The following is a 23,117-nucleotide window of genomic DNA, read 5'->3' as shown; positions in this document are numbered from 1 at the left end:
TGTCTCACCCACTCATCCCCCACTTTGAAATTTACTGACTAACAAACTACTTCAAGAGATGAGCAATATACTTTATTAGTAGGTATGTCAAATAACCAATAAATGCATTGATGGCTATTCCATCATCTGAGCAGACACTGCCAACCAAATATTGCTGATAAAAAAAGTTCTTTGTAAAAGCCTAGAGAAGGACAAAGAATCTGACTTCAATCAAAGAATATATAGTCTCAAAAAAAAGTGTTCAATATTTTCAGTTCTGTCCCTAGCCCTCTTTCATATAGAAATGAATTTTTTAAAAAACCAACTATGGGTGAAATTTTATTTTTGCTTGGGAGGTAAGAATTTTACATCAATGAGTAAATTTTTGCACAATATTTTTTATCTCTCATTTCTTCTAAGTTGTACTCTAATTGAATACTGTACAAGCCTTCATAAAAAAAAATGCTTGTGTTTATCAGAAAAAATTATTCCCAAGAACTATATATTATTTTTGGAATTTATAATTTAGGAGTAAAAACTAGGCTAAATTGGGAAGAAAAATGAATATTTTTAACCACATATCTTTACCCAAAACAGTTTAACTTTGACAGAAATGCTAATCTTCATTAATTAAATGTTTTATACATTCCCAGAAAAATATCAATTTTTTTTTTTTGGAATATTTGTTGTTAAAAATTATGGTTTTAACTTTATCCTTACCTTTTAAGGGCATCTTTAAGTTCTGGCACAGAGCGGATACACTGAACTGTAGCATTCATGTAACAAGTGTTACCAAGATTTGTCAATCCACACGGCAATTCCATCTGATGAGACAGGCATTAAATTAATTTCATAAGCAATATTCATAATAATAATTATTATTGTTCAACCTAAGGTAAAGACCAAAGACTTACCGATCTCTAACAATTATGTAATCCCCTTCCCAAAAATATAATGCCTATAAAGCACGCCAATGGCAAGAATACTTTGTCAACTGTCCACAAAAAAATTAGCATCTTTCCTACAAATAAATGGCTATTATCTTCAAGATTATTATGATAAAAAACTGGGACTAGTTGTGAAATTATTTAGGCAATGGGCATATCATCTGCAAAATCATTTGCTCATTAAATGTCTCTACTTAATAAATGGTATAGAGAATATTAAGAAAACTGCATCAGGGATCCTATGCTGATCCTGTTGGATGAAGCACTTCCTTAAATTTGTAACCCTGAAATGCTAATTTCCTATTCTTTAAAAAGTATCATTATGCCCTTAGATAAGAATGAGTTAAAGGTTTTGGTTTTGGGGCTTTTTTTTTTTTTTTTGGCTAAACCAACATATGCATACTTCATTTTAAATCAAGCCCATTTTACAAATGCTTTAGAAATTATAAGCTTGATGACATAGGATCCTATTTTGTTTTAATGAATCAGAAAACACATTTAACGGTTTTCTGGACTACAAATTTACCATGGGTTAGATGTCAGCAATGATACTTCCAGATAATACAGTCCAATTTTATTAGAGTTTGTAAATATCCAGACAAAATGAAGAAAAGGTCTGGGATGTGAATAGATACAGAGATGCACAGAGCAATATGCCATGTTCCCAGGAATGCCTGATGCAGTGAGGAGGCATAGCCTAAAGTTTAGCAATTCAACTGTTCTCCTAGCATAAATTTTATTCTTCTTAACTCTCTAATTTCAAAATACAAGATGGAAGAAAGATAAATTTAGGTTTTTTTAACTTTTTCTTTATAGCTTAATTTATCAGAACACATTCTCCATATGATCACATCTCATATCTATACTCCACTTCTTTTTGGGGGTAAGGGGTTTCTAAAACAGAGTACTTAAATGTGGTATATGGTCTAAAAGAAAAGTCAGAAAACCTAAGATTCTAAGTGCAAATTTACTCTCACCTTAGATATATCGTCTAAAACCTATTTAAATAAACTCTGTGCCTCAGTTTCCTAGTATGTTATCTGTCTTAAAGAGTTATTCAGAAAATAAAATAAATAACAGACTGATGCAAACTCAAAAATATAAAGCACAAAATAAAAAATTAGATAGAAATAAATGTGTATGTCTAACAGGATATTTAAAATATAGCAATATATATACATATATAAAACTGAAGTTCAAAAGTATGGATAAAAAGATAGATTTAAACTATAAATCTGAATTTTATGAAACTCTTAAAACCAAAACAATTATTGAGATGTGGAGAGAAACAGATTAAGCTCATAAAACATCTGACAACATAGGTCTGCCTTAAACCAAACTTACAAGCAATAAAATCCTATTGGTTATTGAATACACATATACTGACCGTTAACTATTAGATCCCAAGCAGAACTTCAAAACTGTCAGAAGTCATTTTTCTGAAACTCATTTTAATAAATGTCTGTTGATAAGTAGTGATCCAAATAGATTATGAAATCTGAAATGTCTTACAGCAGATGCTAGCTGTTCTTCCGTCATGTCTTCTACGAAAACAGTTCTAGCTACAGGTTCCTCAGGCAAAGCATCTGCTGATCCCATCATTAACAGAGTCATTCCCTGTTTACAAAAATAATAATAATAAAAATGAAATCCCTAGTTTTTCTTGGGGGAGTTCTCTAAATATTAAATATTGAGTAACATCATTTTCTGTAGATAATTCAACTTCTATAAAACTAAATTTTAACAATTTAATAATTATTTCCATGTATAAATGAGAATCGTTTTCTATGAAGTCACAAATTATATTATAACATTTAAAGACAACATAAAGGGAAATAATTTTAAGTACCTTTCTAGTGAATTCTGACATAGGGTTCCTAAGCTTTAAGGGCACATTTCTATTCAATAAATAGCTAAAAGTAACACACATAATATTGTATACCACAATACACACAAAACTTATACACCCCACATATGTTAAGGCCCCTAATTTTCCTATTTCTTTAAGGATAAGTGAAAGAAGTAAAACTTCTGCAAATCAGTGATAGCTAAAACCAAAATTCAGTGAAACATCAAAATAGAAATGGAGTCAAGGAAATAAAAATAGAAAAACTTTTAGACATAAAATATAATCTTAAGAGTTATAAGACAATTTTTCAATAAAAAAAATCATTCTTATTGCACATGTTTAACCTATATTGGATTATTTGCTTTCCAAGGGAGGGGGAATATAAAGAGGGAAGGACAAAAATTAAGAACACAAGGTTTTGCAAGGATGAATGTTGAAAACTATCTTTGCATGTATTTCAAAATATGAAAAACTATTATTTTTTTTTTAAATCATTCCTCTTGCCATTTTTCTTATACCTGAAAACTAATTTTTTTTGGAAGATTGCACAAAAGCAGTAGATGTAGATATTTAAGCTAGCTTAAGTCTGCCTAAATTCTTTTGATTAGTACCTAATGTTTAAGTGTTCTCTACATATTATGAATGTGGCTTCCATGAGAAATGTGAGAAACTTTAATGCTATCAATATTTCCCCTGTAAAATATTAAAGTAGAGCAGTATAAGTAATGGAGAATAAGAAGGAAGGAATTCCAAACCCAGGTATTTTACCCTAAGCCCTCCTTTCCTCCAGAAATTGGTGCATGAGAGCAGTAAAATAAAGAGACTAAATGATCTCTCAGACTCCTTCCAGTTCTAAATCTATAATCCTATGAAATAAAAGTTTGTAGTTGTGTCAAAAAATATCTATTTAGGTGGCAATTTTTTTTTGATAAGCAATTAACTTCAACTTTATCTTTTAGGAGTAGTCTTTTTTTCCCATCATTCACAATTGATGTTAAAATTGTTTATGGTCAAATTAGGATGGACACATTGTGCAACAACCACTATACCTTCCACTAATGAAAGTATAGCTGGATAGGGATAACTATAAGACAGACATAAATCAAAGCGCCAAAATTTCCCCACTTCTCTCCCCTTGTTTTATTCCTTAAGTTTCACTAAGTGAAAAGGCAAAGTACAACAATGGATAGAGAGCCGACCTTGGAGCCAAGAAGACCTGGGTTCAAGTGCTGCCTCTGACACATGGGGTTATGTCTAACCCTGAGCCACTTAACATCTCAGTGCTCTAGGCCTGGGTCAGCAAACATTTTCTGTAAAGGGCCAGATAACAAAATATTTTAGGCTTTGTGAGCCAAGAGGCAAAATCAAGGCTATTGTGTAGGTACTTAAATGAAGCAAAACAAATATTTTTTTTTTAACTAATGAAATTTAAAATATCATTAAGTATAATTTTGGTAATATCAGTCTAATGAAAAGAATGGAATTGTGAGGAAAAAGAAAACATTTTTACTAATTAGGATTCAAAATTAGTGTTCTCTATCATCAACTATTTGTTGATCACAACTGTCAGTTAATAGTCTTTACTCAACTAGATACTGCCAAATATTAGTATCAATCCATGAGCATAGGATTTTAATTGTCAAAAGGTTTATTTTCTCTTCTGCTACTGCTTCAAACACAACTTAATTAGCCCACTACAGTAAATGGTTTTCCTTGCTTACCTAACGAGTCAATCAGAAACTTAACTTGGTTGCAGGCGCACTCAAAAAAAAATTTTTTTTGCAAGAATCCTGCTGTGATGAGAGATACAATTTTAAATATCCTAATGTTCCTGGTTGTTTGTTTTCCTATGGTTGGGAATATTATGGTAAGTGATTACTATGGCAATATCAATGAATATTGTGTTCTTTTAGCAGTTATACTATCACCATAGAATAATAAACACAGTGCTTTGCCATCTAACTCAATAATCCACACCTCACTGTGCCTTAAAAGCATGACTAAGTTCTCTTCTTGTTTTGATATGAAGAGTATGCACTGGTAATTAAATGTCATGGTGCAGTGATACCTGTGGGCACTAGATAGTTACAACTATGTTAGTGATTTGTAGTTCACAGCGCAGCAGTGTGAAACTGTAAGCATATGATATGGTTTGTCTCAACCACTCAACGTTGCCATTGTAGCAGTCACAAACAATGCATTAATGAATCAGCATGACTGTGTTTCAATAAAAATTTATGTATGGGTCCAAACCTAAATTTCATATAATTTTCATGTCACAAAACATTATTATTCTTGTGATTTTTTTTTTACCTATTTTAAAAACCAATCTTGGCTCACAGGCCATATAGTAATAGGCCCATATGCCTGGTGTAGTGATCCTGCTCTAAGTAACTAAGATTATAAAATAGAGACCAGTATAAGTTTTGCATATAAATCATATCACTGATCTAGTCTTTACTCTAATTCTCATTAAATGTTTCATTTATTCCTCCCACCTAACCCCTAGAGGTCTGAACCTTTTCAACTCCTAATACATCTAGGCCAACTCCAGTCAAGTTTACTCCTGGATATATCTGGTTAGCTCCCTCCCACTTATCTCTTATTGAACTATTTCTAGTTCTAGAACCATAATTAAATCAGTCCACATCACTATGACTCTATTCTCCATCTCTATAAATTCCAAGTCAAAATATCCTCCTCAGATCTCAGAAGTGGTCTCCTCTGTTAAATGGTTTTAGACAGAGGAAGGATGAAGACTTAACACTATTTTTATATTCCTATCCTCAGGGTTTAGCATAATGAATGTATCAAATTTTAGTACATGGAATGGGCTTAACGCTTTCACTCATTTTCCTTTTTCTCTTGTTTTTATAAGTACAGAAATACATTTAGCCTCCCCCTTTTGAAATAATAAGCATACTTCATAAGCATACTTTTTAGTATTCTAACTTGACACCCGATTATTATTCTAATCTGACTCAATCCTCAATATTATACTGATTGGTGAATACCAGACTACCACTTCTGGGAACCTCAGTCATTCTTATTTTTTACCCAGTTCACTCTCCAGACTGGTCTACCAGTGCAGAGACCCTTCATCTGCTCACTTTTTCCAAAGTGGTTGGTTTTCCCCCATCAGAATGTGTGCTCTTTAGATTAGGGACCATCTCAATTTTCTTGTATTTGTAGCATCATCACTGAGCACAATGTCTGGCCCACATCAAACAATATATTATCAATATATCTGAATAAGAAACACAATCACTTTCATTTTATTATCAATTTTCTATATAAGATTGTACCGTTTTATATTTTAACATATTTAACATGTATGGGACTACCTGCCACTTAGGAGAAGGGGAGGAGGGAAGAAGGGGAAAAGTTGGAACAGAAGGTTTGCAAGGGTCAATGTTGAAAAATTACCCATGCATATGTTTTGTATATAAAAAGCTATAATAAAAAATAAACTTTAAAAAAGAAAAAAGATTATACTGTTGAGTAAATTATGCTTGGTTGTGAGCATACATCTTTTTGGAATATCATATTCCAAATTCTCTATTCCTCTATTATGATGGCTATTAAATTTTGTATGAACCTGATTCTTTGGTACTTAAAAATCGTTTTTTATGGATGTTTCAAGAATTTCTTCCTTTGACCCACCTCTGGATTTTGGCTATAGCATTTCTGGTAGCTTTTATTTGGAAGATAACTACTGGATTCTTCCTATTTATACTTTATTCTTGAGATTTTAAGATTGATCCTATATCATTTCCTTATTGATTTTATTTACTATCAATTGCTTTTGTTCTAAAAATGTTTCAAGTTATGGTTCTCTATATTTGAACTTAATTCATATTTCAGCTGGTCTGTAATGGCTTAAGATCCAGCTCTCCTGCTAATTTTTGCAGGAGAATTTAGCTGACTTTAGGAGTACACTTGTTGAGCACGTACACTTGTTGAGCACGAGGAAGCTGGGGCCAATACCACCAAGCCATTATTATTCATTCGCTGCTCAAAAGTCTGACCTCCTGTCTTGTACCTGGACTCAAGTGAACACTTCTTAGTCTCAGGAGAGAAGGAAAAAAAAAAGTTATTGCTAGGTTTCATTACCAAACTTTCAACCAATTGTCCTCTGTGCCCCAGTAGTATAAGTAATCATCATGCTCTCCCCAATCCCATATCTTCTACCCTTTTTTTCTGTACCCCCCCACAATCTATAAAAAGGGAACTTTGTTTTTGCTCAGTCTTTGATAATGAGGTAAGCTATAATAAACCCATTTATAGACAAGCAACATACCCTTGTTAATGTCTTGCTAGAAGACCTGCCTCAGTTTACCTTTCTGTTAAATTTCCCAACACCCACTAATTCTAAGAGATCTGAACATTGTCCTTTTACAATTTCTTATAAGGTATGTGTATGTATATACACACATGAGTTCTTTACACACGTGTGTTTTCTTTTTTTGTGACAGTTTTGAGGTAATTCAATGATTCCTAAATTATTTCTCCTTGATTGGTTTTTGCTACAAAGTATTTCACATTTCCTCCTAAATTAATCTTTGGATTTTGTTTTAAGATTCTTTGACATCAATCTAATGAAGTTTTTACATGCCATTTGATCAATTATAATTTTCAGGGAGTTATTTTCTTGAGTTTGGTTTGGTGCCTACTGCAAAGTAAATACAAAATTAACAGCTGTTAATGCTTTGTTCATGGTTTCCAGAGTTCTCATTTTTCATTTTTTTTTTTCCTATACTAATGTTATTTAACATCACTTTTTGTCTTTCTTTTTTCAACCTCGTTTTATTTCTTCCAGAAATTCTGGTTCAACTTGTATACAAGCTTGCATTTTTTTTTTTTTTTTTAAAGGCAATGCCTATGTTTTTGAATCAATGTCTTCTGGGTTTATATCTTGAGCTTCCCTGTTACAATAGTTCTTATGGTAGAATTCTTTGTTTTTTGTTTGCTCATTTTTCCAATCCTCTTCTTAACTTTGAATTTTATGTTAGGGTTGAGTTCTATGAACTTCTGAGGGGAACAACTGGACAAGACTTCTGTCTTCTTGCCTCTTTCTGTTTACTTTCACCAGTCTACTCATTGATCTCCTGGTTTAAGCTCTGTAAATTCCTGACCCAGGACCCTGTAAATCTGACCCAGGTTTATATCTGATGGTTTATTCCTGTCTAGAAGTTTCAGTAGACTGTTGCTCAACTCAGAACCTGACTTTCCAGGTTCAAAGTTACAGGGTATTCTGGTTACTCTACTATATACTTTAGGTTTAGCTAGAGGCTAGAAATAAGACTCTACCCTGCTTCTATGATCCAAATACAGCTACTGCTTGCTTTTGAACTTGTTCCTCACTCAGGTCCCCTCATCAGTCTTCCCTGGATTTAAAGGTAGTGGAAGACAGAGTTGTCAGGTAGCACCACTCCTGCACCCTGTGTTAGTGCAGGGATCCCCAGGAATCTCTTCCTGTCCCAGGGCCCAGTCTTGGCCCTCTTTCAGTCCCTAGGTGCTAGAACGTTCTGTATGCTCCTGACCAGACTCCTGGATTCTCTTTCCCAAAGAAGTTTCTTCCACACAGGTATCTAAGGTATTTTCTGTCAAAAATATTACTGTGACATCAGAAATAACCATAGTCTACACAAAATTATCTATCTTTTGATGAAAATATTTTCCAAATTACTTAAAAAATAAAATAAAAATCTCTATAAGATTAATAAGATTAATTCCATAAATAAGAAAGCACAAGGGTCTGGCAGAATCACCATGATAAATCTAGAATTTCAGAGAAATCTCAGAATAGAAAAAAATAATATCATCACAAAAATTTATCAGAAGTTATACTGAAAAGGGGAAATGCTGAAAAACATGGAATTGTTCACTCCTAATGGATTTAAACAAAATAACATATTTTCAAAGGAATGTGTACAGATAACAATGGGCTTAACCCATTATTTTTCCTTCTATATTATTTATCCATCTAGATTTTGTTTTACTTAGGACATTCTCTGTGTACAAACTAATTTTGAATTGATTTTCACTTTAAATGCCTATGTTCCAGAAATATCTCTTCAAACATTTCCTATTGCCCAGAGTATGTGCATTTCTGGTCCAAGTACATCTAGACTGATACCATCTTATGCATCCACAACTATAATATGAAGAGAAAGAAATTTTTTTAAAAACCCCACCTAGTCAGTTTTCCTTGTGACCACTGTCTGACACAAGGTTACCAAATTAATTTTATGTCATTCTTTTCACTATTCAGTTCACATTCCTACAATACCCATTAATAAGAGATAGTACATCAATAACATATTTATATTATGATATAAATCAATTAGAATGAGAATTATCAAATTATAAAATGTATTAGAAATGTATTTCTTTTTTTCACTACTTAGAACACTATAGAAATAAGAAATGATCCATCATTTCTTAATTACATCAGAGCTTTTGCAGGTTATAAGATACGTGATGCTGCCCAAGTAAACATGTAGACAAGAAATGAAGACCAAAATACCTCTTGAGAGATCAGAAATGAACTAAAATGCAAATCATCTTGATTAAATGTGGGAATTAAAGGCTTTCAAAGTCGATTTTCATATATGCAAATTCAAAAATTTTAAAACAATAGTGATTTTCATTCTTCACAAGTCTCCAAAATACTTACCAACAGTTAAGCTACTATATAAATAAGTCAAATGGGAAAATACAGAATAAGACAAACTCTCTCAGTATTTTTCCCTAATACACAAAAACCTGAGGAAATTAACTCATTTCTTAACTGAACCTCAACCAAGTCTTACATTAAAACATAAATATGAAACAGTAAATTTCCCCAACTCTTATTTGGTTAGTAAAATCTGTGACTTAAAAAATTTATCTACCAAATTATGTCACTCAAAAGAGCATATTAAAATTTGCCAACTATATGCCAAGTATTTCTGTACCATATATAATACTTAACTATTTTCTATTAAAACTTTTATTGCATTATCTGCCTTCCTCTTCCTCTTTTGCAGGGATGGAAGACTATAAGTGTATAATATTGAATATAATGTCAGACTTGGTTGATGTGTTGTTAACTTCTTATTTTTTCTTCTTTATTTTAAAAGATGCTCTTTAGGATGGCAAAAAGCGAAATGCTATAAAAACAATCAATAAAAAAAATTTTGTAAGCAAAAAAATGAAAAAGCTTTGCTGCACCAAAAGAATTCATAACTAGGTAATTCTTCAACCAGTGCTACCTACTAGAAGCCACATATAGAATGATTCTGGTTTCCCCACTCTTAAGAAAAATAACCAGGTATGTTAAAACAATAATTTTTTTTATTATAGCTTTTTATTGACAGAACATATGCATGGGTAATTTTTTCAACACTGGCCCTTGCAAAAACTTCTGTTCCAACTTTTCCCCTCCTTCCTTCCACCCCCTCCCTTAGATGGCAGGCAGTCCCATACATGTTTAACATGTTAAAGTATATGTAAAATACAATATATGTATACATATTTATATACAGTTATCTTGTTGCACAAGAAAAATCAGATTTAGAAAGAAGGTAAAAATAACCTGGGAAGAAAAACAAACATGCAAGCAAACAACAGAAAGACTGCAAATGCTATGTTGTCCACACTCATTTCCCAGTAAAAACAATTTTCTTTACATCAAACTACTTAAATTAAGGGCAAGAAAAGAGTATTCCAGATAACCAGAAAATAGCAATTCATAGGAAAATTCTTTTCTAAAACTAATCTTATTAGAAAAATGTGAAACAATGCTAAAAAAGGCAGTTGGATGCTGATTGATTCTAATGATAAAATGGGATTGTAAAAAACTGATAATGAAATATACCTAACTCTACTCAAGTAAAGAGTAGAGAAGAGTTGGACATGTACTATTATTCTCTATGAGACCAACAATTCCTATGTCTGTTGAAGTTTTCCTTTGTTAAAAGATAGGGATCAATGTGGGAACAATTTCTTTTAAAAAAAAAAATTATAGAAATAAGACAACAATAAAACTTAAATATACATACAAAATAAAACCTAACTAACCAACAACTCAGAGGAAGTATTCACCTCTAAACATACTCAACAGGTCTCCTGCAGTGGTTAAAGTTGTTTTAGAAACAGAACTCAAGAATATCATTTAAATTGTTTTTAAAATTAAAAAAACTACAATCATATATATGGATAGAATGAACTGCCTGCCCTTCAATATAAAGACACTTATCTGGATTAACTAATTATTTTATCATGTATCACTCATAAATAAAATCATGCCAAAGCATCATGCTTTTTAAAAACTTGTTTGACCTTAAAAGCACAAATTCTGAAAATACGTCCAATACTCCTAAATGATCCAATCAATTATACCACTGAGACCATCTACATATCAACTCTAAGATAAAATTGTTCATTGGGAAATGGTTAATTTATTGTCTTATAAAAATTATGACAATTATCTCACATTAAAGGCTATGACAATGATAATATTCATAACCTTTAAACAGTTTAAGTGAATAAAGGAGATCTCACCTTTAGAATTATAAAAATACCAAACATCCTGCCATTTCTAAAGAAAAGGAAAGCTTTAAATACTCCCCAGAATTAAAGATTTAATGCTCATTTGTAATACTTAAATCATATATAAAATTCAAAAGTAAAAGACATAAACTTCTAAAACTACTTTCCCATTGTAGCCAATCCAACAACCATTTATGAAGTGACTACTCTGGACCAGCACTATAGTAGTACTAGTAGTAGGCACTTATATTCCACTGAGGGAGAAAACATGCATAGCTCATAAGCCCGACAAAAGATAAAATGATTCTATAAAGATGTACCTGACAAGTAAAGACTGGCTTTAATTTTATTCATTTTAAAACAAGCATGTCAGAATTTATACACCCAAAAGAATATTGTTCTTTGAAGCATACATCTTGAGAGACTAAACACTTATATTTCAACAAGGTTGTCATTTAAAATATTTTTGAAACTCTTTTTTCAGAATTGTCTCTAGAACCATTTTACATGTAAGTCATATAAGACCAGTTGAATGAAATACTTTTAATCACAAACTCTTTTTCTAAAATCCAAAAGTTACATTTCTAACAAAAACCAGCTGTGTGATCCTGAGGCAAATACTATCCTTTTAGGGCCTACAAGCAAATGTACAAGAATATTAAGCTGGAAAACAAGTACTGATATGTATTAGTTGCTGATATGCTCCTTAGCAGAAGCTCCAGACACTGATGAAGTCACAGATTCAGACCAAACTATACACATAGATATTTCAAATTAAATCTAGAAGGTAAACAAATTAAATCAAGAGTTGAAGTTAAGTTTGAAGTTAAGTTAAGTTACTTGAAGTTAAGTTTGCTATAATTTTTCTATCAAAAAAAAAAATTTTTAATTCTAGTTATTTAAAAAATACACATTATTTTCTACACTCTATCTCGGGAAATGTAGCTTAGTGGACTAAAAAGTGTGCTATATGATATACTTGGAAACCTGGGCTCACATCTTGCATGAGACAATTACTAGCTTTTTTAAACAGGCCTTTCAAAGTCTGTCTCTATCTGTAAAAAGAGAAATATAACTCCTATAGTAATTATTATAAGGTTAAAACAGAACAAGATATATAAAGTGCTTTGACAACTTGAAAAAAAACTGCATAAATACTAAATATTAGTTTTAAGGTATTTCTTCAGTTTTATAGCCCATAATAGCAATCGCAAATTAACTGCAGAGTACTTAATATCATAATAAGCACTTAATTCATCCTAGATAACATAGTATTTAAACAATATCAAATGAATCTATTTTGTAACCTACAAATGGGAAATGTCATTTTTTTTTCTATGATTACTTATCCTATTCATGTACTACTGGCTTATTTCATAAAATTCTTCAATTCAGCTGGTCAGTCAATAAATATACTATGGCACTGTACTAATCACAAGGAACTTACATTCCAATGGGAGAGAAAACATAAACACAATGATTAAAGAATATTACAAAATGAATACAAAATAGTTTTGAGAGAGGGTGCCTGAAGGGATCAGGAAAAGCTTCATGAAAAAAGTAGTGACTGGGAAGAATCCTAAAGAAAAACGGGGATTCCAAGAAGTGGAAGAGAGAAGGAAGTCCAATGACAGTCAGTGAAAAAGCATGGGATCTGAAGATTGAACACTAAATCTTCAGACAACTGAGTATGCCAGTATAGGTAGATAAAAAAGTGTAAGGAAATAAGCATAAAAAGACTGGAAAGATAAGAAAGGGTCAGCTTGTGAAGACCCATAAATATCAAGGAATTATAATTAATCCAAGATGCAAAAGGGAATAATTCTCTCTTAGGAGAATGAAATGGCCAGTTTTGGATTTTAGGATAATTACTAATAGCAGTGCAGATATTAAAAGATGATATAAAGATACCAATTAGAAGGTTAATGCAATAATTTAGATGAAAGGACCTAAACTAGATCATTGGCTGCTTGAGTGGAGAGGAGATATATACAATAGATATTGGGGGGGGGGGGGGGGGGGGGGAGAATAATAAAAATCTGGCAACTGAGCAATCATGGAGTATGAGTGAAAAGAGAAAAATGACATCAAAATTTTGCACTTGGGCAATTGAAAAGATAGTGGTACCCTTTATATTAAGAGGGGAAATCCAAGAGAGGAAACTGCAGGCAAAGATGAGTTCTATTTTGGACATGTTGAACTGAAAATATCTCTAGGACATCAACTTTGATATGTCCAATAACCAGGTTTATGCCAGATCAGAGAGAAGCTAGGGTGGTATGCTGAAAATTACTTGGGTAGAATAAACAAATGGAAATCATACTCAACATCTGACACCATTATTCTTTAAAATGGATTCAAAGACTGCCTTTTTACATCTCCACATCTAATTATCAACTTTTAAATATTCCATTTACTTAGGTTTTCCTCTCCTTTTTAGCTGACTTATCATAGCACATTACTCTAAGCATCTTCTATTCCACACACAGCAAGGATCTCTAACAGGAAACTGATTAGTTGGCACAAATATAAAGAAATAACATGGACTATATGCATATCAGGTATGCATATCAGAAATTTATCTCAGTTTTTATAGTTATACTGAACATTTAGGTAAATATTTTTCTATTGTAAGGAGAAAAAAAATTACATTAGAAATTTTGACAGGTTTATTTTACTATTTTCTCTCATATTTTCTCTGCTTTTTTTTTTTCGAATTATCAGAACCAGAAAACTAGGCAAATTATTCAACTCTCTGAACTTCAATTTCTTAATATGAAAAATAGAATGGGGGATTAAGATTAAATGATCCTTATGGTTTTCTTCCGTATCTGTATCTCAATCATCTGATTAATAATGAAATAAGCCTTTTCTTAAATGAAATCTTTATTAGTACTTACACTCTTTATCTTGAGGTTTCCCCAATCGTCATCCTGTTTTAAATTAAAAAAAAAAGTTATTTTTAATTTTTAGCATCTTTGTCTATCACAATATCCAATTTCAACCCCTTAATTCCTTAATTTTTGTTAACTATTAATTCTGCAAGTAGGTTTTCTAAAATGAGATAACAAAAACCTATTAAAACCTCTTGATGGGATTCTATTCACCCAAATATCTTTTTCTCTACCCCATTCCTTAAATTCAAATATATGCCCCTTCCACTGGCTTCTTATGCAGAAGTCAGCACTACTAACAGTACCAAGAATAAAAAGACCCTAATACTAAGAAAACTCAGAGAAGATTTTTAAAAGATAATTGACCAGGTCTTAGCTAGTAAGTAGGTTGTGTCCACAGGGAAAATAAAAATTAGCAAATTAATCAATTGTGCTTATGTGTACCATTCCAAAAGCTAACTGTTTAAAATTTTTGAACCTAGCTAATAAAAGTATGGTCCTGATTTGCCCTATTTCCCTACACCATCCCCAAGCATGTTTAAATTTCTTACATACTACAAGTATAACTCTGGGAACCAACTTCAACACTTTCACATGTACACACTATTAATCAAGAAATTGGTATGTTGAAAAAAATCTCACACACACATAGTATTCAATTGTATCCAACCTTCGCGACCTTGTGAACCAAAGCACACCAACACTTATCCATGAAGTTTTCTTGGGAAAGATATTGGAGTAGTTTGCCATTTCCTTCACCAGTGGTTTATGGAAAACAAAGGTTAAATGACTTGTCCAAGGTAAATCAACTCATAAGTTTTTGAGACCAGATTTGAACTTGGGTCTCTCTAATTCTAAGCCCAGTGCTGTCTGTATACACTGAATCATCTTGTAGTTCAGTAATTTGTCAATCTGACTTTTCAGGACCCTATTTGGGGGTTTTTCTTGACAATGATAATGGAATAGTTTGCCATTTCCTTCTCCATCTCATTTTATAGATGAGGAAATTGAAGTAACAGGGTTAAGTGACTTGTTCAGAATCACACAGCTAATAAGTATCTGAGGTCACATTTGAACTTGGGAAGATGAGTTTTTCTGACTCCGGGCTCCACTGAGCCACCTAGCTACCTTATGAGTCATCTAACTGCCCCTATATTAAACACTAGGAATTATGAAGACCTGCATAGTGAATAGCTTCGTGGTCAGGGGTTCTAATTCCCTCTCACACATAAGTACTGGCCATATGATCCTAGATAAGTCAATTAACATCTCAGCGACCCCAAGTAACGTAGAACTACAGAGGTTGCAGATCACTGGCCAACATGCATTGGCAAAAAGAATTTCCTTACTGCGAATTCAATAACCAATAAAATCAGAGGTCCAAATAAACAAGTTTAAACTTTAAATTAAATGTAACCATTCCCTTTAAACCAATTTGTAGAGGGCTGGAACTCTGGAGAAGTATACTTGAAACAAGGATACTTACAACAAGGTGTTAACTCAGTGGAATTGATGAGATGATGATGGTTCTTTAGTAATACATATACTTAGTACTTAGCATGGTAATGTAATAGTTCTCTAGTTCATATATAATAAGTATGATGCAATTATAATGATGTAATTGTAATAGGGTATTTAAGGGCTGAGAAGCACTGGAAATGAGACATTGCATCTTTGACCAGCCTCGTGGTGGCTGTCCTGCTCTCATTACTTCTCTACTGAGACCAAAGACTCGGGCTGATCCCAAGGACCTCCAGAAAGCTAGCCCGAACATTATACTAATTCACTGAAGCTTCAGTTTTCAATATGGAAAAAAAAAAAAAAAAATGAACCTCCTAATATCCAAATATGCTCAGTTAATATTTTCTGAATTAATGCACATTTTTACAATGATTTAAATTTTTATTTATTTTGTTCATAGATTGTTATAAATCACCCACTATACTGTAGAATGCTTGAAGAGAAAATAAATAAGATCATTTTTGTAACAGAACCCTCTCCATTACATCTAATATTCTTAAGAAGTGATCCATATTTTTAACATTATTTTCAAATTTCTTGAGATCTAATCATCTCCTCTACTTTAATTTAACTATCACCATGTAATTTATGGTCAAAAGTAAGAAGCAAATGAACAGCTCAAGAACACCATATAGCAATTTATGTGCAATGAAAGGAAAAATATAGAGGGCTAAGTAAGTACCATTCCATATTACATTTATGTTGACTCAAAATATGTGTTCTGAAATACTTAAAATATTGTAACTAACATGTAAACAAGTTGCAGTATATTATCAACAATGATTTATTGCAAAGAAGTGAGCTGTTCATGGCATAAAAGGAAGAAATAGATTATGCAGATTGTTGTCCAAATATTACACTAGTACCTGTGAAATATTAAAAGACCTAAAGAATGTCCTTTGGGTACACTGATTTTATATGAAGTACTTAGAGAAATACATGGAAATGAGTCACAAAGGATAAAAAGGCATAGATGGGTTATGATGTACATGATAGAATTAGTTTCACATGGATGTGTTCACAGATCTAGCAAAATGCCGCTTGTTTTTTCTCTATGGTCTTGCTGCTGGTGGTCCAGGAAAGGCAAATTAATATTAAGAAAAAAACTGAAGTAACTCTTCACATATAGATTCATATGTATTTTAATTTTTAAAAAAATTAAAAAATAATGCTTGTATGGTATATATGGGATTAACTATAATTCTGTTCACCATCACCATAAATCCAGAATGGAAACTATACATTTTACACATATATATCCAGAATAAAATGTATAACAAATACTCATATACTAGAGAAACTAACAACACTAATTATTGTTACTATGTATTAGAAGAAAAAAAGTTTTGACTTTTATAAAACGTTATTGACTTTTACCTTCAGAGTGCCTCCTTTCACCATAACTTTCTGTCTAGCAGGTTGGACTCCAGTCAGTGCAAAAAGCTGAGCCTTGAATACCATGGGAGGTTCATCAGTATTCAGTTCCACACCATCAAACTTCTCTTTTCCCCATTTTACATTAACTGCAGGTGAAAATATGATTGTGTTGATTTACAATAGCACAGAATTTTGGAGCAAAAAAAAAATGAGATTAATCTTAATTTTTCCAGTCTGCAAGGTAATTAGCCAATGCTGACATGAGTTTTCCAGGGGTCCTCAATAAAAGGAGTCCTGAGACCAAAGGTTTGAGAACTGTTGCTCAAAATCTAGATCTGGCTCTTAGTCAAATACCTTTTTATCTATATTAAATTGACCTCACACAACTCAATAAGTTATAGTATTTACCATAGAAATTTCTACGAATATTGCAAATTATGGTACTTGACAGCAAATGTTATTGGGGAAAGAATCAGATAAAGGTAAAAAAAGAGTAAGGAAGAAAAAAATCTTAGGGGAAATCATGTTTTAAACAATTATATGTATGGTATTTTAAATTACTAAAGAATAATTGTGCAGGTGATAATGATTGGAGAAACTTAAATAATTCATGTATCTACCAAAAAAAAAATCTCTAAAGTGGAGTCAGAAGGGTATAAAATCTGACTTTTAAAAAACTTCTTTGAATGATTTGAAAATGTAAATGATGAAACTCTGTATGAAGCAAAAACAGTGGATAAAATAAATCAACAAAGAATCATTTATTTTTCACATGCCAGAAATATACTAGTTTTTCTACAGAATATACTAATTAGTCCTTCAAAAAAAAAATCAACATAGGGAGTAGCATTATAGGGAGGATTTGATCATCCTCTTTAGAGGAAACTGAAATTAGAGCAATTACATACTTTGAAAGTGACCTTCTATTTGCCCTGAGATATAATATTTGCATATGATTTTATAAAAAGGCTTGTTTAACTATTGATTAGAGAAATGCAAATTAAAACAATCTGAGGTACCACTACACACTTCTCATTTTGGCTAAGATGACTGAAAAAGACAATGACAAATGTTGGAGGGGATGTTGAAAAATTGGGACACTAATGCATTGTTGGTGGAATTGTGGACAGATTCAACCATTCTGAAGAGCAATTTGGAACTATGCCCAAAGGGTCATTTGAACTGTGCACATCCTTTGATCCAGCAGTGTCTTTACTGGGTCTATATCCCAAAGAGATCATGAAAACAGGAAAGGGATCCACATGTGCAAAAATGTTTGTAGCAGCTCTTTCTGTAGTGGCAAATAACTGGAAACTCAGTGGATGCTCATCAGTTGAGGAATGACTAAGTTATGGTATATGAATGTAATGGAATATTACTGTTTTGTAAAAAACAATCAGCAGGATGATTTCAGAAAGGCCTGGAAACTTGCATGAACATAAGTGAATAGAGTAGTACCAAAAGAACATTGTACACAGCAACAAGATGTTGCTGTGATGATCAACTGTGATGAACTTGACTCTTTTCAACAATGAGGTGATTCAATTCCAATAGACTTATGAAGGAGAATGCCATCTGCATCCAGAAAGAGAAATATGGGGACTGAGTATAGATCACAATGTTTTATTTTCATCTTTTGTTGTTGTTTGCTTGCTTTTTCCCCCCCTTATTTTTTTTCCTTCTTGCTCTGATTTTTCTTGTGCAGCATGATAAATGTGGAAATATGTTTACAAGAACTGCTTATAGGTTTAACCTATATTGAATTACATGCTGTCTAGGAGAAGGGAGAGAGAAAAGTTTGAAACAACTTGCAAAAGTGAACGCTGAAAATTACCTTTGCAGATCTTTTAAAAATAAAAAGCTAACAAAACAAAACAAAAAAAACAGGTTGTGTGAAAAAAGATTTATAAAGAAACTTTGTAATACAACTTTTACTTTAAAATTTTTTTTATAAAAAAGCTCTTTATGTCATCTAAGTTCAGAATTCTAATTTGAAATTAAAATAGGCTTTAATGGATTTCAAAGGACACAATTTGTCAACTAAAGAACTAAACTAATTAAGAAAACCCTAATAAAAAGAAAACCAGAAAATAGATTTACAGACCTAACAAGTTAGTGCAATGGTAAAGTTTTGGGCAAGGCTGGTAAAGATGGGCAAAAGTCTGTTTCTGAGCCTCAATTTGCTAAAAACTATCATACCTTTTTTATAGGATTGTTGTGAAGATTAAATAAGATATTGTATGTAAACCTTCAAAAGCAAATTAAGACGCCAGTTTTTATTAATTTACCTTCCAACATAAATGATACCACTCTAGTACTTTTAGGCCTATATGAGCTCCATGCAATACACAGAAATTACAGTGATATAGGAAAGGAATTGGGAAATCTCTATTACAAGATTCAAGGTTCTAGTCCCCTAACAGTCATTCTCTAAAGAAAAGCCATTCTTCAGCATAAAATTATCCTGAGATGCTGCCAGGTCCTCTGGATCAGAAAATCTTTGAAAATGCAAAGAATTAAATTAGTACAGTAAAGAAGGGGTTCCTTAATGCTGAACTTTTAATCAGATCTGGATTCAAATCCTAATTTGGGTCTGAGGCAGCTTGTTGGCTCTGTAGAGATTGCACTCTGGGAGATTCTAGACAAGTCATAGTTCCCTCAACTCTAAAACTGGGATCGTGACAGCACCTACCTCTAGGAGTTAAGAGGATGGAATGAAATATGTAAAGTACTTGGCACGAAGTGGGCATTCATTAATGCTTACTGGGTTCCTAACCTACAACCTTCCCCAGCTTCAGATGCCTTATCTGTAAATTATGGGGGTTTGGACCTGATGGTCCCTCTAAATCTAAGATTCTGATACTACATCCCCAAAAGCGAGACCAAGTTCTTAAAATTCTCGAAGACCCATATTGAAAACCATAAGAATTGGACACATCAGAAAGAAGCCACAGGAAAGAAGCTTGAATTAAGCTAGCTTTGCACCTGCCAAGATAAACATTAAGTCTGACCAAAAATAACACCATCACTTGCCACCACTTCCTAGGAGTGCGGTCTTCCTGGAGGAACAACTACCATCACCCAGTAGGGCCTGGCCAAGGACCAGAGGAAGATGAAAAATTGAGAAAAGGAATAGCAACTATTTTCGTTGGGAGTATGAGATGGGTCCGAGGGAGAGAAGGGAAAGGCAAGCCCAAGCCCTGGAGCTCTGGCACGCCCTGCGGCTCGCCAGCCCTAATCACCGCTTCGCTCCGGGAACAACCCTCCAATGGAGCCTCGCTCCCTTTGCAACCGCCCAGGGTGGTGTTGGGTGTATGCGGCCGTGGGGGAGGGGGAAAGGAAAGGGTTGGGTGTCTGTGTGTGTCTGTGTGCGCGCGTGTACGCGCGGTGTGACAAACGTCAAGGAGCGTTCTGCAAAGTCACCTCGGCCTCTAGGGCCGCCCTCCGCCACCCCCAGACCGCGTCCCGGACCAGCTGCCTAGGCCCCGAGCGGAGACGAGGCGTCCCGGGACAAGGGCTGCTCCACACATCCCTCCCGCCGCAGAGGCCGGGCTCGGATGGTGCCTCCGCCCGAGGGAGGCCTAGTGCCCCGGGGAGCTGCCTGGGGAAGGAAGCTAAAGGAAGAGGCCCCGGGCGGAGCTCACCTGAGAAGAGCGGCATGGCTGAGGGAAGCAACGGCACAGGAAGGCCGGGACCTGGGGCTACAGAGGAAGGGAAGGAAAACGAAGAGGAGCAGGAGAGGCTGCGGCTGCGGCGGTAGCGGCTCGGGCTGGGCTGGAGATCCGGCGGCGGCGGCGGCGGCGCGACTCTTGAGTCTCATTCAAACCGGCCCCTGACGATGACGCAGCAACACGCCGTTCGCCAGGCCCAGGAGATCTTAGGGGAGGAGAGCCCGGGAGGGAGGGGGGAGGAAAGGGAGGAGAACGAGGGAGAGAGCGCCAGGAAGAGGGAGGGGGAAGGAAAGAGAGAAGGTGGGAAGGGAGGCAGGGAGGGAGGAGTAAATCAGAGAGAGGGATGGGGAAGGCGGGGCGGAGAGGAGCAATATCGGGGGGGGGGGGGGGGGAGGCGGGCGGGGGGGGGAGAAGAGAATAAGAGGCGGAGAAAGGGTAAAAAGAGGAAGGATGAAGAAGAAAGCGATTGGGGAAGGAAGCGGAAAGGGATGGGAGAGAGGCAAGGAGGAGGAGGAAGAACAAGCTGAGTATGAAGGGGCGGAGAAAGCGAAAGCGAGAGAAAGGACGGAGATCCGACGGAAGGGGAAAGGAAGGGGAGGGAGGAGGGAAGAAAGGAGTGGGGTGGGGAAAGAGAAGAAAAAAGGGGGAAGGGGAGGGTGGAAGGAAGGAGCCGAGTGGGGCGGGACGGGATAGGGCGGAGGCCGCGGGCCGCTAGATGGCGCTAGAGCGCGTGCGTCCGTACGTACGAGTGAGGCGCGCCCAGGAGCCCTAGCGTGGCCCTTCTACGCGCCTCGCCTCCTTCCTGTAGTAGCAGACCGTTTGGTCGCGCGAAGGCCGAGTGTGACTCTGATCCCGGCCCGGAGTGGGGTGGTTCCAGTTCTGCGCTCTCAGTCGGAGTCTCCGCAGATCCTCACCTTCCACGCTGTAGGTTCGGCCGTCAATCGTGCGCCCTTCTCATTTTGCGTCTTGTGTTCCTGTGAATGCCATCTGCGGGGTCTCGCGGGAAGGTCGTGGGTGCTCTTTTACGAACGATCCCGAGTTGGGAGGGGCCTCACGCCCTCGAGGGGGCCGCCTCTCCCGGTGGAGTGATGCCGCCGCCGCCCCATCCCCTTGAACAGTGAGCCTCTTCCTGAGACGGGCCCGTAACCTGCCTCCACTTAAGTGTACCACACGTGTGCCTTTTTTTTTTTTTTTTAATTGTCCGTGCCTCATCTCTGCTTCTTGGAACCCCTCATTTTCTTCAGAATTCTGCCATTCTCTAGCCAAACTTTTCCTACACTTCCCGTCAACCAGATTTTAGGGCAAAGTGATTTTCCAGGGCTGTGAACATTATTGAATGAAACTAAGTTTTCCCTTGTCTTTTCGTCCCCAGAAAAGGGCAGAGTAAAAATCTAAACAGTGTTTCTTGGCAGACATCCTCCTAGTGCCTCCAGGATAAAATTTGAATTTCTCTGTTTGGCCCGTAAGGCTCTTTGCCACCCTTCCTACCTCTCCAGACTACTCACATTTACCCATTCTATGGTCTTAACTCCGTACCAGCATATTCCTTTCTTTTGCGCTAGCTGTACCATAAGCTTTATTTTTTTTTTTATTTAATAGCCTTTTATTTACAGGATATATACATGGGTAACTTTACAGCATTAACAATTGCCAAACCTCTTGTTCCAATTTTTCACCTCTTACCCCCCCCCACCCCCTCCCCTAGATGGCAGGATGACCAGTAGATGTTAAATATATTAAAATATAACTTAGATACACAATAAGTATACATGACCAAAACGTTATTTTGCTTGTACCATAAGCTTTAAATGTTCTCATTCCCTCTGCCTCCTGGCATCTCTGCTTCTTTGAAGACTCAACTCAAATGCTATTTTCTTGTGTGTCCTGGAAGCCACTTGCGCCTTTTCCTCTACGATTACCTTTCTTCTACTATGTATTTATTTACAGATATATAAGTATGTAAGTTCTTTGAGAGCGAGAACTGTTTGTATGTTTTTTTGTCTGTCTTGTGTCCATAGAATTTAACTACCCTTTGAGTGATTGAGTCACTTTGATGTACATTGTGTCCCTTTTAACCTTTGTGGGGAGCCCTGCTGCGTTCCTGACTCTCAAACCCTGGGAGAAGCACACCTTTCCCAGACAATTCCTAGTAATCTCATGCAATTGGAAATCTCAACCTGAGGCATAGTTAACATCCTCTATTGAGTGGCTCAAAGCCAAGACTGGGAGGAATTATAAAGGGGGGGGAGGGGAGGGAAGGGATAAAGGGGAGGTTGTTAATCCACATTTGCTAATTCCTAATCAGGAAGGCTTGCCTTTCTTTCTTCTCAATGTTGAGCCAAGA

At 35.2% G+C, this 23,117-nt stretch overlaps 1 protein-coding gene across 4 annotated transcripts in view; it reads right to left on the bottom strand.

The window, feature by feature from the left end:
* The window catches only part of USP14 (ubiquitin specific peptidase 14), a 34,095-nt gene extending 13,000 nt beyond the window's left edge, over positions 1-21,095 (bottom strand). Inside the window, exons 1-5 of one of the 4 annotated variants that reach the window (XM_012541514.3) lie at positions 20,747-21,095; positions 17,103-17,248; positions 14,211-14,243; positions 2,439-2,543; positions 700-803 (exon numbers count right to left, since the gene is read on the bottom strand). In XM_012541514.3, the coding sequence (XP_012396968.1) occupies positions 700-803; positions 2,439-2,543; positions 14,211-14,243; positions 17,103-17,248; positions 20,747-20,762 (404 nt within the window). In that variant the 5' untranslated portion in view covers positions 20,763-21,095. Of the gene's footprint in view, positions 1-699; positions 804-2,438; positions 2,544-3,974; positions 4,086-14,210; positions 14,244-17,102; positions 17,249-19,794; positions 19,870-20,746 lie in introns of those variants that run through there. The other 3 variants (XM_031946559.1, XM_031946557.1, XM_031946558.1) reach the window with 3 other exon arrangements.
* Positions 21,096-23,117: the final 2,022 nt, after the last annotated feature.

The sequence above is a fragment of the Sarcophilus harrisii genome, chromosome 1, assembly GCF_902635505.1.
Source record: "Sarcophilus harrisii chromosome 1, mSarHar1.11, whole genome shotgun sequence".
Lineage (NCBI taxonomy): Eukaryota > Metazoa > Chordata > Mammalia > Dasyuromorphia > Dasyuridae > Sarcophilus > Sarcophilus harrisii.
Note: the sequence above shows the minus strand (reverse complement) of the source record. Positions and strands in the feature narration are given on the sequence as shown.